The sequence below is a fragment of the Ciconia boyciana genome, chromosome 16 (genome assembly GCF_034638445.1).
Source record: "Ciconia boyciana chromosome 16, ASM3463844v1, whole genome shotgun sequence".
In the NCBI taxonomy this organism is placed as follows: domain Eukaryota; kingdom Metazoa; phylum Chordata; class Aves; order Ciconiiformes; family Ciconiidae; genus Ciconia; species Ciconia boyciana.
The window spans coordinates 13,232,074-13,246,902 of NC_132949.1; the positions used below are offsets into that span (position 1 = coordinate 13,232,074).

At 45.1% G+C, this 14,829-nt stretch overlaps 1 protein-coding gene across 1 annotated transcript in view; it reads right to left on the reverse strand.

Moving 5' to 3' along the window:
* The window catches only part of LOC140660552 (dynein axonemal heavy chain 9-like), a 42,706-nt gene that overhangs the window by 1,141 nt on the left and 26,736 nt on the right, over positions 1-14,829 (reverse strand). Inside the window, exons 14-17 of the mRNA XM_072881529.1 lie at positions 14,273-14,512; positions 4,420-4,581; positions 3,398-3,594; positions 687-849 (exon numbers count right to left, since the gene is read on the reverse strand). Of these exons, the coding sequence (XP_072737630.1) occupies positions 687-849; positions 3,398-3,594; positions 4,420-4,581; positions 14,273-14,512 (762 nt within the window). The remainder of the gene's footprint in view (positions 1-686; positions 850-3,397; positions 3,595-4,419; positions 4,582-14,272; positions 14,513-14,829) is intronic.

Consider the following 14,829-nt stretch of genomic DNA (forward strand, 5'->3'; position numbering starts at 1 on the left):
ATTGTGATTTTTACGTTTTTAATGAGAATCATTTTTCCAGCAGCTAAAATACTTTTAAACCATTTCAGTGATACTTTAAAATGTTGATTTATAACTCCTAAGCTCACTAGCCTGTGCATAAATATAAGCACAGGCACATGTTGTCTAGAGTGAACCATTCACCATCCGCTCAGTCCCTCCCTTATACAAAATACCAGAGGAAGAACTGGATACAATTTGGGAACTTTCCTCCTACTCTCTCCTGCTCCTTTTCCACCTCCAAATCACTCCACAACAGGCACCTCACAGATGAGCTAATTACCACATCTTGGTTTAATTAAAAATAATAAGCAAATAGAACTTTCGTGGTCCTTTACAGTTTCTTGAACAAGCATGAAGGGGATGTCCACACCACTGGGTTCATTAGCACAGCCCAAGGCTGATGCTAAGCCTTGGGCTGGAGTGCTCTCGGGCCTGGCCAGCTCAGAGGATTGGCAGAGGACATCACGTCTGTCTGCACCCCTCTGCAGACATCCTTCAGCAAGGTATTTCAAGAAGCATTGCTCCTCTCTGCAGTACAATGCCATGTCTGAGGCTTTTTAGTATCTTCACAATGGTGTCACTCAATATGCAACACGACAAAGTTTTCAGGGCTAGTTCTGCTTTTTATTTCCTCCCCCCCGACCTCAGCCTTAAAAATCACCTACCTTCAGGTCAGGGATCCCATACCCTTTCCTCAAAGTGATCTGGAAAACCTCCAGAGAGCTAATGAAGGCTGCCAGTCTGGTCAGGCTCTGCTTGCCACTTCCACCCACGCCAACCAGAAGAGCGTTTCCTCTGGGGGACTCCAGGATACGGTTGATGCGGCAACTAAATCGAAGAATACAAAATCTCTCATTAATAAGAGTATTTTTCTATTTCTCTGCCCAGTGCTTTTCAATACATATTTTATTCGCTAAGAAATTGTATTCTGAATGGGATGAAAATTGTCAAGCTAAGAGACATGTCAGCAATCAATCTCCATCTCTGCTGAGACCTATACAAAGGATGTACCTGATGAAAAAATAGTTTGGTGGCGATTCAGACTATGTCCAATTTTTTTTCCACCTGCCAAGTCCTGCTGGACAGAACTATTTTAAGATGAAGGCCTGGACATCTTTGCAGGGAGGACAAGGGAAAAAGCACATTACATCGACATGTCAAAACTGAGAACAAAATTCAAGGCTCTGATACACGTCCCCAATAAAGGTTTCTCTTCACAAAGCATTTAGGGTTCATGTTCAGGTGAAGAGTCCTGCTATGCATTAAAGCATATTCATATATGTCTAGAACAGCATAAAAACATGTCTGGAAAACACAGTCCATGTTTCTTATTTATCCAAACCACCACTACTTAAGAGTGAGATTTTCTCACTCTTAAAAATGAACTTGCCATTATTTCCCAGGTCTGTTCATTTGTCCAGTCTGAGAGTCGCATTGTGAACACCGCTGGCCTCCAATTTATTCTCTTTAAGCAATTGCTGACTTCCCTACATGATAAAACCCCAAGTCAGGGGGGTTTAGAGGATCCTATCTGTGAAAATCTCACTGTCCTGTGTCTTAAATGCAAGCACCATTCCCCTCTTCACATCATTACCTTTATTCAGCTCACTTAACTGAGTATTTTCCTAGACTTAACCTAATTAATTTTTCAAATAAGGCCGTGAGAAATACTGTACTGCTTTATTACAACTCAAGTATCTTATGATCTACGCTCAGACTCCCACCTATTGTGAAATTATATCCAGGAAAAGCAATCTTGTTTGTGTGGAGAGCTTTAGTGTTCCTGATTTTAATTCTCTAGGCTAGCTCTCCCTGAAGATGACAGCATGTGCTCTCTGGGGCTGCATGCGTTGTGAATGTACACGATGAGCCCTGGATTAGGAGGTAACTGACAGGTATCTCCCACTTCCTTACATAAATTAAGTCGTTAACGTTTCCTTTTTTTTTTTCCTTTTTTTCTTTTTTTTTTCCCAACTGAAAATTTTCAGCATATTCAAGCTGACATTCATAATCTGTTTGAGATGGAATAAGTTGTGTATTGCAGCAAAATGCAATTTCCAAATGCAGTGAATGAAATTCACCCAGCTCCAGCGAAAATCATGCTGAATACTCAAAGCTCTCTTTCCTGATTATTCACAATATTAACTGGAGGGATAGTGCCAGGTTTTGTTGCAAATCCCAATTTATGTAAAGTGCAAAAGGAGCACAAGATTAACATTACTGTCACCATCCTGCAAGCAATGCAAGCAGAAATGCCTATAGACATCAGGTTGCATATGGCTCATTAATACAAAGGAGTACATGCCCATCCTATAAGGGAAAATGTGCCCCAGAGTAGCTGGCACACTACACTGCAAAAGAAACAGGTTGTTGAGCTCTCGGAACAGAAATGGTTAAACATCTCAATAAAAGGAGTAGCACTTCATATGTATTTTTTTAATTTGCATGAGAGTGACTGCATTAGGTTGTCAGGTCCAGCAAGAACTGAAATCACACATGCTGGTGTGCAGCAGGACAGCAGCTTCCTCCGAGCTTAGAGTCACAAATCTGCACCTCTTGACACAATGTTTTCACACAAAATCAGTTAAAACTATGATTTACAGGGCAGGTCCATCTTCTGAAGTGATCTAAGGCCAGATCTGCATTTTAGCACCGAGAAATGAGTCTGTCTCTGCTGGGATTCCCAAGAAGCATTTAAATCATATTTGAAAGCTGGAGGTACACCTCACTATCTACACCACAGACATGTAAATAGCTTCATAACTGGAGGCTTGCTATTTTCATATAGTCCCACATGTCCAATTTCCAAAGGGAATCCATCTGGCCCTCCAGGCATCTAAATGCAAGCAGGATTTTCAAAGGATCAAAGCAGTTTAAATGCCTCAATCCATTTAAACTAGTAGCCCGAATGCACATAATCCCGCTTTATATACGTTCAAATATCCCACTAAGAACCTGTGTAAACATGGCTCTAAACCAGTTAGAAAGCATTTAGGGAAATCCCAGTATAACTAGTTCTGTAGCTGGCTGTCAAGTGAAGACTACAAAGCCCTTGAACATTGTCACGCACAATAAATGTTTGTGCCATATGCAGAGCATCAAGGGCCAAAGATATCATAACAGCAACCAGATTTGAAAATAACCACCAGCACGCAGTCCCTCCATCTGACAGCCCCAGGCATCCTCGTGATTTCAGAAGTGCCCTCCAAACACCAGCTAGAGAAGCAGCGCAGAATTTGTGCTGGACACGCCACATGGGCAGATTAAGCTTCTGCACACCTCTGCTCCATCAGCTACATCCTCCAGGAAACTCCATGGAAGCAATCCACACAGATAAATGCTATGATGAGACCATAAAGCCAGAAAGTCCCCTTACACATGACACATGGCGTCCTCAAATAGTACCAGGTTCATGGCAGCATTGACTTCATTGTAGTTGTCCAAGGCTTCCACGAGGATCTGGTTCAACTCCTCCCAGGCTGGAACCGGCCTATAGCTGGGTTCACTGCTGCCTTTAGCAAAGTGGCAATAAACATTCATTCGCTTGGTCTCCTCTAAAGTTTCCTCAATGTCCTGTCAAAGAAAAAAAAAAATATATGTATATGTATATAACAAGTATAGGAAAAAACACTGCAGCTCTATGCCGTCTTTCCAAGTAAAGTATGGTGTTCCAGCAAATGCCTTTCTATGTCCATATAGTTGCACCTGCATGTTGGAAAAGGGAGAAGAGCAACAAGAGGGAAAGAGGGAGAAAGGAAAAAGCTCCAATACTGACTTCCTTTGCTCTGACAACTTTTTGCAAATCACAGAAACTCAACTCATTACTGTAAAAGAACGTGGCCACAAGAAAAGCCCCGCAGCAATAGCCGTAACACTAGGCTGCTGCATGGACAATGATAACAAGTGGAGGAAAAAGCGCTGTCTGCGCTACTCATCACTTTAGTGATACTTGTGTGATTCATGTGGCAGCACTGCTGGGTGATGCCAGGCCTGAAGGAAAGCAGATCTAGAGCTTTCATTTGAAAGATATTTTGGAAAAAGGGAAAGCGCTAAGGATTTGTGCCTGCATTTCACTTTGCTCCTATCAAGACCGGGGATCTGACCCTTCTGCTTTTGCCACATGAGACTCAAAGCAATTAAATAAAGGAATTTAATTAATTCACAGAGCCCAAATCTCCTCTCCCCAATGCCCTTATGGACTGCGTCATTTACCCATATTGCAACATTGGCAGCCCAGAATACAGATGACACAGATTTTGCTCCTGGGCTCCCATCAAGAGCATTGCCCTCCAGGCAAGCAAGAGATGGGCAGACCTTGGGTCAAATTTTGCTTTCCCAAGGAACTTTTCTCCTGTGAGCATGTGCATGATTATCACAGTTATGAACCTCAACACTTACGTCATAGAATTTCTTCACCATCTCCAGCTGGATTTTATCAAAGGTACTATAATCCCTTTCTTCAACCATCTTATCCCGGTACACCCGGTTTGACTCATGCAGGTAGAGCTTCACTAGGTCTTGGGGTTGCTTCAGGAATTCAGGGGTAGAGAATAGAAGGCCCTGTGTAGAGCAGAGACAGTCAGAAAACCCCATCTAGACCCTAAGGGACTAACCTCACCCCCAGCATCCAGGCTATCATGCTAGAATGGGGCTGAATCACTCTAAATACAGAGTTATTATAGCAACCTGCAACTGAATTTCTGAATAAGCCCCTACCCAACAGCCTCTGGAGAATATGCCCTTTGTTATTCCCCGTCTCCCAAAGCAGTTTATATACATTATACTCATTTTGATACCCCAAACGGCATCTCCGACGCAGTCTGGCTGGGCTGGTGGTCCTGATCGCAGCAGCAAAGAGCATGCAGAGTCAGGCACCAGCCCAGACATGCAGCTTTTTGCATCCCCACACCACACCATGGGTGCTTTGTCAAGAAGGAAAAATAGTTTGGAAATCTTAGTGGTAATGTGGTTTTTTTTAATCAATTAATTTTAATTAGGTGCATTCTGCTTGCAGGAAATATTAGTTGCCGTCTGCTTATCACAGTATGTTTACCATGAACTCTATTAAAATGCATAAAAGAACTATATTTCAAAGAGGTATCGCCTATAACTAAGCCTATTTACAGCACACAGGCTTTTCAATGGTATGAATTAAATAGACAGCTTGTATTCCTAACATCTAATTATTTATACATAAAATTTAAAATTATTTAAAAGCAATGTAAAGCAGTCCTTCTCAGCTCACTGGCCCATGGCTCAAATTGTTTGGGTTTCACATTTGCCATTACAGCTGACAAATTGTTATTTTAATTTCAGAAAAAAAATTAGTGAGAAAAGCTGACAACTTGAAGAGAGAAAGGTGAAACCCATCAGGTCCTAAACTGATTTAAAAAAAACAAAAAATAATCATTCATTCATTCTAAAGACACCCCAAGACACAAAAGTTGTTGTGTTCTTGATGCCAGCACATGTAAGGCTACCTCAGCGGAGAGAAAATCCACACTTCACAAATCTGTAATCAGTTTATTAAATTAACGGCTGAACATCTCCCCTTTTCTCACTTTGCAAACCCAAGTCCTCCTCGCTCCTCTCAGCAGAGCTACCAGGCTCTTCCATAAGCACAATCAGCTGCATCCCCAAAGAGCAATGAGGATGCTCTGTGTGTGAGGCTGAACTTCCAGGAGATGCCGTAGTGTCTACAGCTGGGACACATGAAGGATGCATGATCGTGGGTCACTGAATCCGTGATGGATGTGGTGCCAGCATGCAAAAAGAACTCTCTAAAACATGGATAATCCCTTGCCCTTTGCCACGTCAACACAAGTTTTATCCATCTGGCTGTTGAGACCTCAGGTTGTATTTCAGCCAAATGTTTCAGCTTCTCCTCCTCACCAGAAAGGCCAGAAGCCGGTTAGGAAGCCCTCTCCATCGCACCGAGGCTTTTCTAGACAACAATATCAAATATCATGACATTGGTGATAAAATAGCAAAACGTCAGAAGGGGCCTTTGCTGAGAGGGGCGGCTGTGCCCATCGGGGTGCGAGGGGATCGCTGCCGCCCCACCGAGGAGCATGGAGCCGGGCTGCGGGGGAACCACCACCCTCCGTCCAAGACTTATCAGATCACGATTTATTACTGGGTAATTCTGAGTGACAGGCTCCTCAGCAGCTTAATAATCACCCCAGGAGATGATGTGTATTTGGCACAGAAACAGGGAATATGCTAATCATCCCAGCAAGACTTGTCTACCATGTTGTCGTCATGCATCAACATGCCAGCAGAGATGGGCTGTCGTGGCTGACAAGGCAGGACCTGACCTCAGCCAGTTGCTTTGTTTTTTCCCATGATCTCCATGAAAAGGAGGAGAGCAAAGAGCACCCATGACCCCATCAGCCTGCCAGGGAGTGTGTCCCCTCCCAGCAGGACCTCATGTGCTCTGCAACAACCACAGCTGTGCTGAGGGAAGTCCAGGAGATATTTCTGCTGCCCTTCAGGGCTCTGCAAACAGTGACAAGTATCGGTCAGCTCATGCTTTACAACTTCAGCACACCTGGGCAGTTAGCAGCCCTGGCCTGGGGGAGGGCAATTCCCACCATGGCTCCATTAATGAGTCCTAGCCCACAGCATTACCTCAAACACTGAGTTATCACTATCTTCTGACCAGGAATGGTCTCCAAAAACCATCTAGCACAGCCAAACGCTCCAGCCAGCTCTCTTGAGTTGTATCCCCCCGCGCAACCATTGGTTCCCCTGAAACCTCAGAAGCCTTCCATGCAAGACCAGCTTCTATGCAATACCATTTGCTTCATCTGTAAGTTCAGGTGCTCTAGATTTAATCTGAAGCCACTCACAAATAAAAGGATCACTCATTTTTCCCACAGTGAAATGCACAGCTCTGGTACTGCCCACAGTATCAAAAAGTCTTACATCACACTGCTAAACAATTTTTGGTAATAGAGCAGCTCTTCAAAGAAGAGCTCTTCAAAGTCAAATGGTCAGATGGTCTAGTGGAGAGACACATTTAAATTTTTCTTTCTCTTTGCACCCTAACATGCTCTCAGGTGCACGTGTGGAGGAGATGCATGCTTCATCTTTACACGGAAATATATTGCACACAGATAGCCGATAGAAACAGGAGAGGCCTCTGCACATACAGGACAATCATGGAAAGTCAAAAACTTTGTATACTGCTACCTAGAACACAATAAAACCTACATGTAGAGGGAAGCTGAATGTTTGGGTTAAAAAAAAAATAAAAATAAAAAGCACCAGAAACATTCAAGCCATTCTGGCAAAACCTGCAAAACTATAACATATGTCCAGAAATCAGGGTCCAAAGCAACGTAACGTGAATTCTGGACACTAGGCTTGTTAAGGTGATAATTATTTCCACTTCTGAAGCTTTGCATGCTGCAAGGCTCCCTGCCAGCAGGCTGGCTTCCTGGTAGTGCTGCTATGGGCAACCCAGAGAGCGGAGTGAAGCACCAGGATGCACAGCACAGCTTCCCTTGCCCGCCAGGCTGGGAGGGAAAGTGCATGGGTGAATGTGAAGAGAGCTAACATGCTCCCATGGCTGGGGTGATCAGAAGGTGTCAGAACAGAAAGTGTCTCAGGCATTAAAAGGTAAGAAAAATAAATTACTTTTTCTCTTTGCAGTCTAAATAACATTTAAAATAATAATAACTTGTGCAGTGTAGTGATCTCTTTCCAGCCATCCTGTGCTGTTGGTCTAAGCACCCTGCTCACCTCTTTCCTGATGTTAGTCTTGGGGCTCCTGGGGCAGCCTCAGCACTTTGAGGACAGCGATGACATGAAAACAGTGGCAAATACAGCATTACTATCAACAGCATTTGGGCCACAAACCCAGAGTCCTATTTAAAGATACTGTACCAATTTCAAAATATGCTAATCAGGGTGGATTGACGAGGGGCTCCAGCCACCCCATTGGCACCGCATGCTGCTGAGGCTGCTGTGTGTGATGGAGCAGCCCATAACCAGCCGCTATTAGGAAGAGAAATAGCAGAGAGGGCAAGACAGAAGGAGGGGGAAACTCTGAAACCAGACTTGCTCAGGTAAGCAGATCCCAACCAAGCCCAAGGCTAAGTCACGTCAAACAACTGTGCCAGCCCAAGGAACAAAACGGAGGTGCTGCCGTCCCTGCACCAGTCTTGCAGCCGCTGCTGTCCCCCCTCTCCAGCCACGCACCAGCAGGCAATGCACAAGATGCATTTTGGGGTTTGCAAGCCTGAAATTTGCAGGGTTCTTTAGCAAGTTCAACCACAGGTAAACATGAAAATGTCTCCCCATGCAAAGGAGAGTGAAGTCTGCTGGATGCTAAAGCCCGCGTGGAGGCAAAGGCACACCAGAGCCACTGCTATCACCTTGCTGTCAGAAAGAGAGAAAGGCCGTTCCTCCTCAACTGCTGCAGATCTTAATGCAACATGCTGCTTGAAAATCTTGTTAGAAATGGGAATAAAAAGCAAAATACAAACCTGCTGAGTCTATGATTATTATTTTACAGAGATGACAGATATAATTTAGAGCATAATACCATGGTAACCCTTTCAGATGGAAAGAAAGACAGCAACAGGGCTTTCTCTGGTGTGAGCCAGCAGGGAATATATTTTTAAAAAGCATAATCCACAACTCTGTCACTGCAGAGACCTGCCTTCTTTAATCAAGTGTAAATTGCCTGGAGCGTACCAATCAATTTAACTTTGCTGTGCATGGTGGGACCCAGGGGCATGAAAAGGTGCCATAGAAATGCAAGGCAAAGTAGTATCAGACTTTAACCACAGACAGGACCTGCTACAGAGGGAAAGTAACAGATAACACCTTCTGATGAGCCCAAAGGATTATAAAGGACTGAAGGGTGACCTTGCCCCTGCAACAGTAACATCAGTAAGTGATATAGTCCAAGGACAAGGAACCATGGCTGCCATTCCTGCAGATCTTGCCTAATCCTGCTCCAACCCCTTCTTGCCCATCATCCTAGACTGTGGTTTCCACCCTCTCCTCACCCTGAACATTTCCAGCAATATGTGACAGCAAATTTAAACTGTTAATTACAGGCAGGTTTTACAGTACTTGCTGAGCCTTCTGTAACCATTCAAAACCAGGCCATGAGCCCAGGGGGTTGAAGATGATCATGGATTTTGAGGCTCCTTGTTATTCTTTTTCAAAACCAGAAAGGAGCATCCTTCAATCCAGACCCTAAGTGGGTTTCCAGGTCAGCAGTGACCTGAATGTGGTTGTGTGTTCATCAGAGAAACCATGGTCAGTGCTGGCTTCCTTCTCCCCTTCATTCCCCTTCTTCACCCACAGCCCTTCTGTCAGTCCCTACCTCCCCGGAGACTTGCGTTCCCCTTTGGGGAGCCAGCCCCTCCACGGTGGGCATACACACATTACCCTGGTGCCACACAGGAGAGAGACCAGCTTATTTCCATGTGAGGGCCTAAAACAAAGTTTCAGCCTATGGCTCTTAGCCAGCTGATGCCAGAGCAGCAGTGGCACCACTGAGTACACTGCTGAGGCGTTTAGGGTTGTCCTGCTGAAGGTGAAGTCCAGAGGCAAAAATCAAGTGAGAACAGTGGATAAAAATCATTGTTGTGTAGGAATACGTGGGATTATCCATGATCTTCCCACGCCAACACAACTAGATGGTTCACTTCAGGGGACAACTATGTTGTAGTAGTCACTTTAGCATTAGTATCAAGGCTTGCTGAAGTCTTAGGCCCCAAGAACTTTCACCTAGATCCACCAACCGTGCACTGAACTTTTACTTGGCTACATGAAGGAAGGCCCCCGAAACTGGTGCAAACCAGAAAGATAAGGAGGCTTCAACCTTAGCAGAAGCTGCAATCTTAGAGATAAGAGAAGAATCGGCCCGCCTATAGACAACGAAAGGGCCCAATGAAGAACAGGAAGACTCCAGACCCTGATACTGCTATTGGTCTGAACTGCCTCCTGAGGGGAGGGGAATATAGATTGTAAGGGTATAATTACCCAGAGATGTCTTTGTTCTGGGTCCCTCTCCGGAGGCACCCAGCTCGAGCTGTTTTCACTGCTGTACCAATAAATTCATCTGGCGTACGTCGTATCGGAGACTCTGCTTCAGGAAACCTTGGGTCGAGCCAGACGGGAGGGGAAGCGCCCGAGAGTGAGCGTGTGTGTGAGCAAGGAGTCGCGTGTGGGGCACCCGTCAGCTCCGTGGAGCTGCCCGCCACGAAGGGACTCTGGTCCTAGCAGTTAAAGTCTCGGGTGGTGTGTGTGCCGCTCCCTGAATGGTGTGTGAATGCTCGGGCAGCAGCTTCTCCTTTAACACCTATCCTACAGCCAAGGGAGCCTCGATAGGATAGCAACACAGCTCAGGCAGTTCAGACAAGACACCCACATGGGGCAGGCAGATACAACATAGGAAGACACCTGTGTCCTTGTACAGCTGCTGGAGCCCAGGTGGGATGTCCTGACAAGTTTCAAAAAGCACTAGACACCCACACTTAGGCAACAGAGTGAAACCACACACCTGAATCTGAGCATCTTAATCCGGAGCCAAATCCCACCTTAGACCTGCAAAGTGCCGGTGTCTGACAACAGGACAGTCACCTCAGACTCCTTTCACCTCCAGTCAAGGAGGTGCTTCAGAAACACAGTTCTCTGAGCTCTTTTCCGTGTTTCCATGAGGATGAGCTGAACTTGAACTACATACAGAAATGCCCGTTTTTCTCTGCTGAAGGAGAGAGCATGACTAGCCAGGCAAAAAGGAATCCCACTAAAGATGCTCAGATCCCCAGAGACGATAATTCCAATTAGTCAGGACAAACATGAACAGTGCTTGACAAAGTCAGCCCACTGCTGCCAGTCGAGCCTTCAGTCCTTGGGTTTATGGGTTGCTTTTTTTCCTTTGGTTTCACCAACACCTTTATTTGTCTAGACAAATCTCTCTGGCATTTTGCTGTCATTTGACTTGAACACCTTCTGAAGGCACCTTCAGCTGAACCCTCACACCAAGCAACACAAGACATCAGCCTGACCAGCTCAGGCCAGGTGGCAATGGGTATTGGGTGCAGAAGGACAAACATGAAAGCAATAAGTTCCCATATCTGTCTGCTGAAAGGAGTTACTGCTGACTTGCTTTGGGGCAGTCTTCCTTGTTCTGCACAACACTCACATGCATACCAGGTCCAAACTCATTCATTCTTCATTAGCTGAAGCAATTAAGATACAGGTTCGTGGAGTGTTCTGTAATGAGACAATGAGCACAGGACTCCTCATCATAAGAGCTGTCAGGAAGTTTTGACAAAGGAAATCAAGCTGGGCTTGTAAAGCCCTACTTAAATGCTTAGTATTAATATCTAATATGGTATGATAACACCAGAGCCACTGGACAGATTGCAAATGGAGCCATTGTTAATGACCTGTGCGGAGCCAGCAGTATCACAGTACAGAGGCAGCAAGTCCAGGGGCTGGCTCCTCCACAGCTGCAATTTGCATCCAGTTTGTGCCTTTAACAGTTTTCATTGGCTGCTTGCATAATTACAGAATAGGTGGTAAAACAGCAGTCCCCAAATGCCTTTATATATGCAGCTACTATGCACTCGGTGTTTGATTGTTTGTCTGGGATTAAAAGGAATTTGAAAAAGGCATTATGCACCGATCTACAAGCCTTATATCCACCGATTCTCCATCTTCCCACAGGCCCTGGCAACTCAGATGGCCCTGCTTTTTTGGGTTTGGTTGGTTGGTTGGTTTGTTTTGTTTCCCTCCTTTTTTTTTCTTCTTTCATTTTCCCAGATGCCATCACATCAAGCATCGTAAAAGAACATGGACCAGATGGATGGACTGTAAGGTAGGTGGAGAACCAGCTGGACCACCAGGCTCAACATTCTAACTGGTGGCCAACTACCTACCAGCGGTGTTCCTCAGGGGTTGGTACCAGGGCAGTATTGTTTAATGCCTTCCTCCATGACCTGGGCAGTGCACTCTCAGCAGGTCTGCAGATGATGCTGACCAAGCAGGAAGGTTATTACACCAAAGGGAGGGACCTTGACAGGCTGGAGAAAAGCTGTGTGAGGCTCAATCCACTTTTGGGTCCCCCAGCACAAGAAAGACATTGACATACAGGAGCAAGTTCAACGGAGGCCACCAAGACTGTAAAATGGCAGAGCACAAGACGTGCAAGGAAAGGCTGAGAGAAATGGGTTTGTTCAGCCCGAGGAAAAGGTGAAGGGGACTCTTACTGCTGTCTACAACTACCTACTGGAGATTTATAGAGAAGACCGAGCCAAATTTTTTTTAGAGGTGCATAGCAAAAGGACAAGAGGCATCAAACACAAATTGCAGCAAGGGAAATTCCAAATGAAATAAAAATGTATAAACTTCACCATAGAGTGGATTTAGCAATGCAATAATGGCCAGGGAGGCTATGGGAACTCCAGCCTTCGAAACATTCAAATCTTGTCTGATCAGTCTGACCTAACTTTGCTTAAGCAGGGGGCTGGACAAGAGAGCTCAAGCTAAATTATGAATATACGAAGAGGTAACGAATGCAACACAATGAAATGCATTCCCAGAGTCCAGAGCTTCTTTCACACTCAATTTCAGGAAGAAAATTGTGTTCCAGCAGAGCTAAACAGGAAGTCAATTTTTCTGCTGAGGGAGAGGGCATGACTAGCGAGGCAAAAAGGAATCCCACTAAAGATGCTCAGATCCAGGAACAGGAAGTCAGATCTCAAAAACCCAAGAATATTTAAGGTAAGGAATAATCAAGAACGAATAGCAAAAGGTAAGGAAGGATTTCAAGAAAAAGTGAACCAAAATTTAAATAACCATTATGAGCCCAAGGAGCCAGACTCCCCCACTCCTGCAGCCATGTGATAAACAAAAAGCCATCTGAGCTCCTGTCACTGCTCCTACCCTCTGGCCCAGCACCTAAATCTGGTAGGACATTTTCTAATATCCCACAACCTTAGCACCTTTCAAGCAGACTCCAGTTAAAATTAAAGCTTCACATTGAAATGCTTCTTTTCTCTCTCTCTGCCTTTCAAAGCACAGATTAACTAGAAGCCAGGATTTAACATGACTCACATCTAACGTCAAAGGCTGCTGATGTTTAGCTGAGCACAGGTGACAGGTCTGATTCCTTCTTGACACAATGGAGTTATTAACTTTTTCAAGGTCCTGTTCTTGGGTTTCCCATTGCCTGTCATTACTTCGACTCCTGTCTGATGGACCAAACCACAAGGCACTTAAAGTTCAGTGCCTGCTTTGTAAAACAGACATTAATAAGGACAGCAACAAATTACAAACTGAGGTTTTACGACAGGTTATGGTATTTCAAACCTCTTGATTTGGCTGCTGAGAACTTTCCCAAACTTTATTATTCAGCCTTAATCTCTGAAAGCCTCTTTGAACAGTAATATCTACTGCTTCAAGCATGAGATTTCTGGGAAAAAAAAAATATCTCCCCTGTTGGATGAAACATTTCTTAAGCTGAACAACTTCCCCTTGGTACAGAACTGGCTCCAGTGGTAATTCAGTTTCAGCAATTAAGTGAAAGCTGGTTTTGATTTGTTTATCAACTCTTTAAATGCCATCTTTCATGCACATGTTGAGTACTTGACCATCGAGAAGTTAAGAGACGTGCCAGTATAGGCCAACAAGCTGTACTGGCTCTAGGCAGAGCAGTTGAACTAGTCACTGCTCTCCTATCTTAGCCCGCTAAGTATCCACCACCTGCTTCAGCACAATAAAATAATTTCCCTGTGTGGTGGAGCAGTGCCATTAATCCCCACATTTACTTATGTGGAACTGAGGCTCACAAAGACAAGCCCAGTTCCATCACACTCACCAACAGTCATTTAATTAAGTGCTGAAGTCAGGAGCCCAAAGCTCCCTTCAGCTGGTCCCTTTTACAGAGAGAGGGCATTTCAACCCACCCAAAACCTGCACCTCCTTCTGGAGCTATTCATTGCTCCCTGTTGACCACAGGAGGCTGGAAAGTAAATAAGCTTCTAACTGATGTTCCTCAAAGCCATGGGTGATGGCTCTGGAATCCATCCAAAACCAATCAGGAATTAGGCAATGGCCCGAGGTCACCCCCTTTACTCAGGGGACACACATACTGTGTCATTGCTAGGTGGGAGACTGCATTTTGCTCACCAAGGCTAGCTGGCCCAGGGGAACACATGTCCACAGCCTCCCATGGCCTCGGAACAAGCTCCAAGTGCCACAGGACAGCAACTGCACTTACCTGGAAGATATTGGAGAAGTCTCTCAGGTTGAAAATGTAGTGGAACTTGATAGCCGTTGGCAGGAAAGTAGCAGCTACTTTCTGATGCAGTCCCAGGGCCAGGGCAATCAGCTGCTGAGCTGATTTTTGCACAGCCCCTGAGAAATTCCCACTCATCAGGTGCTGCGTTAAAATGGTGCTGTAGATCCTGGACAAGGCATCCTGACCAGGGGTGGAGAGAGCGAAGACGCAGAAGTGACGCTGAGGAAGAGAAAGGAAGACATGGAAAGGTCAGAGAGATGGGCAATCACCTCTCAAGCAAAATGCCCTTGGGGACTTGATGCGATTGGACACAGTTCTATCTCATCTCATCTAGGCTGCCTTCCCCATGAAAGGATGGACCAGATGATCTTTCGAGGTTCCTTCCAACCTGGGGTGCTCTATGATTCTATGACTTGCGGTCCACCTGAACAAGGCTATTAACCTCTTCCAATTTCCCAGCAGAGGACAGTTGGCAAGTGACATTCTGCTCACTAAACAAGCGATTTTCAACTGCATTTCACAACTGCTATGCTGGA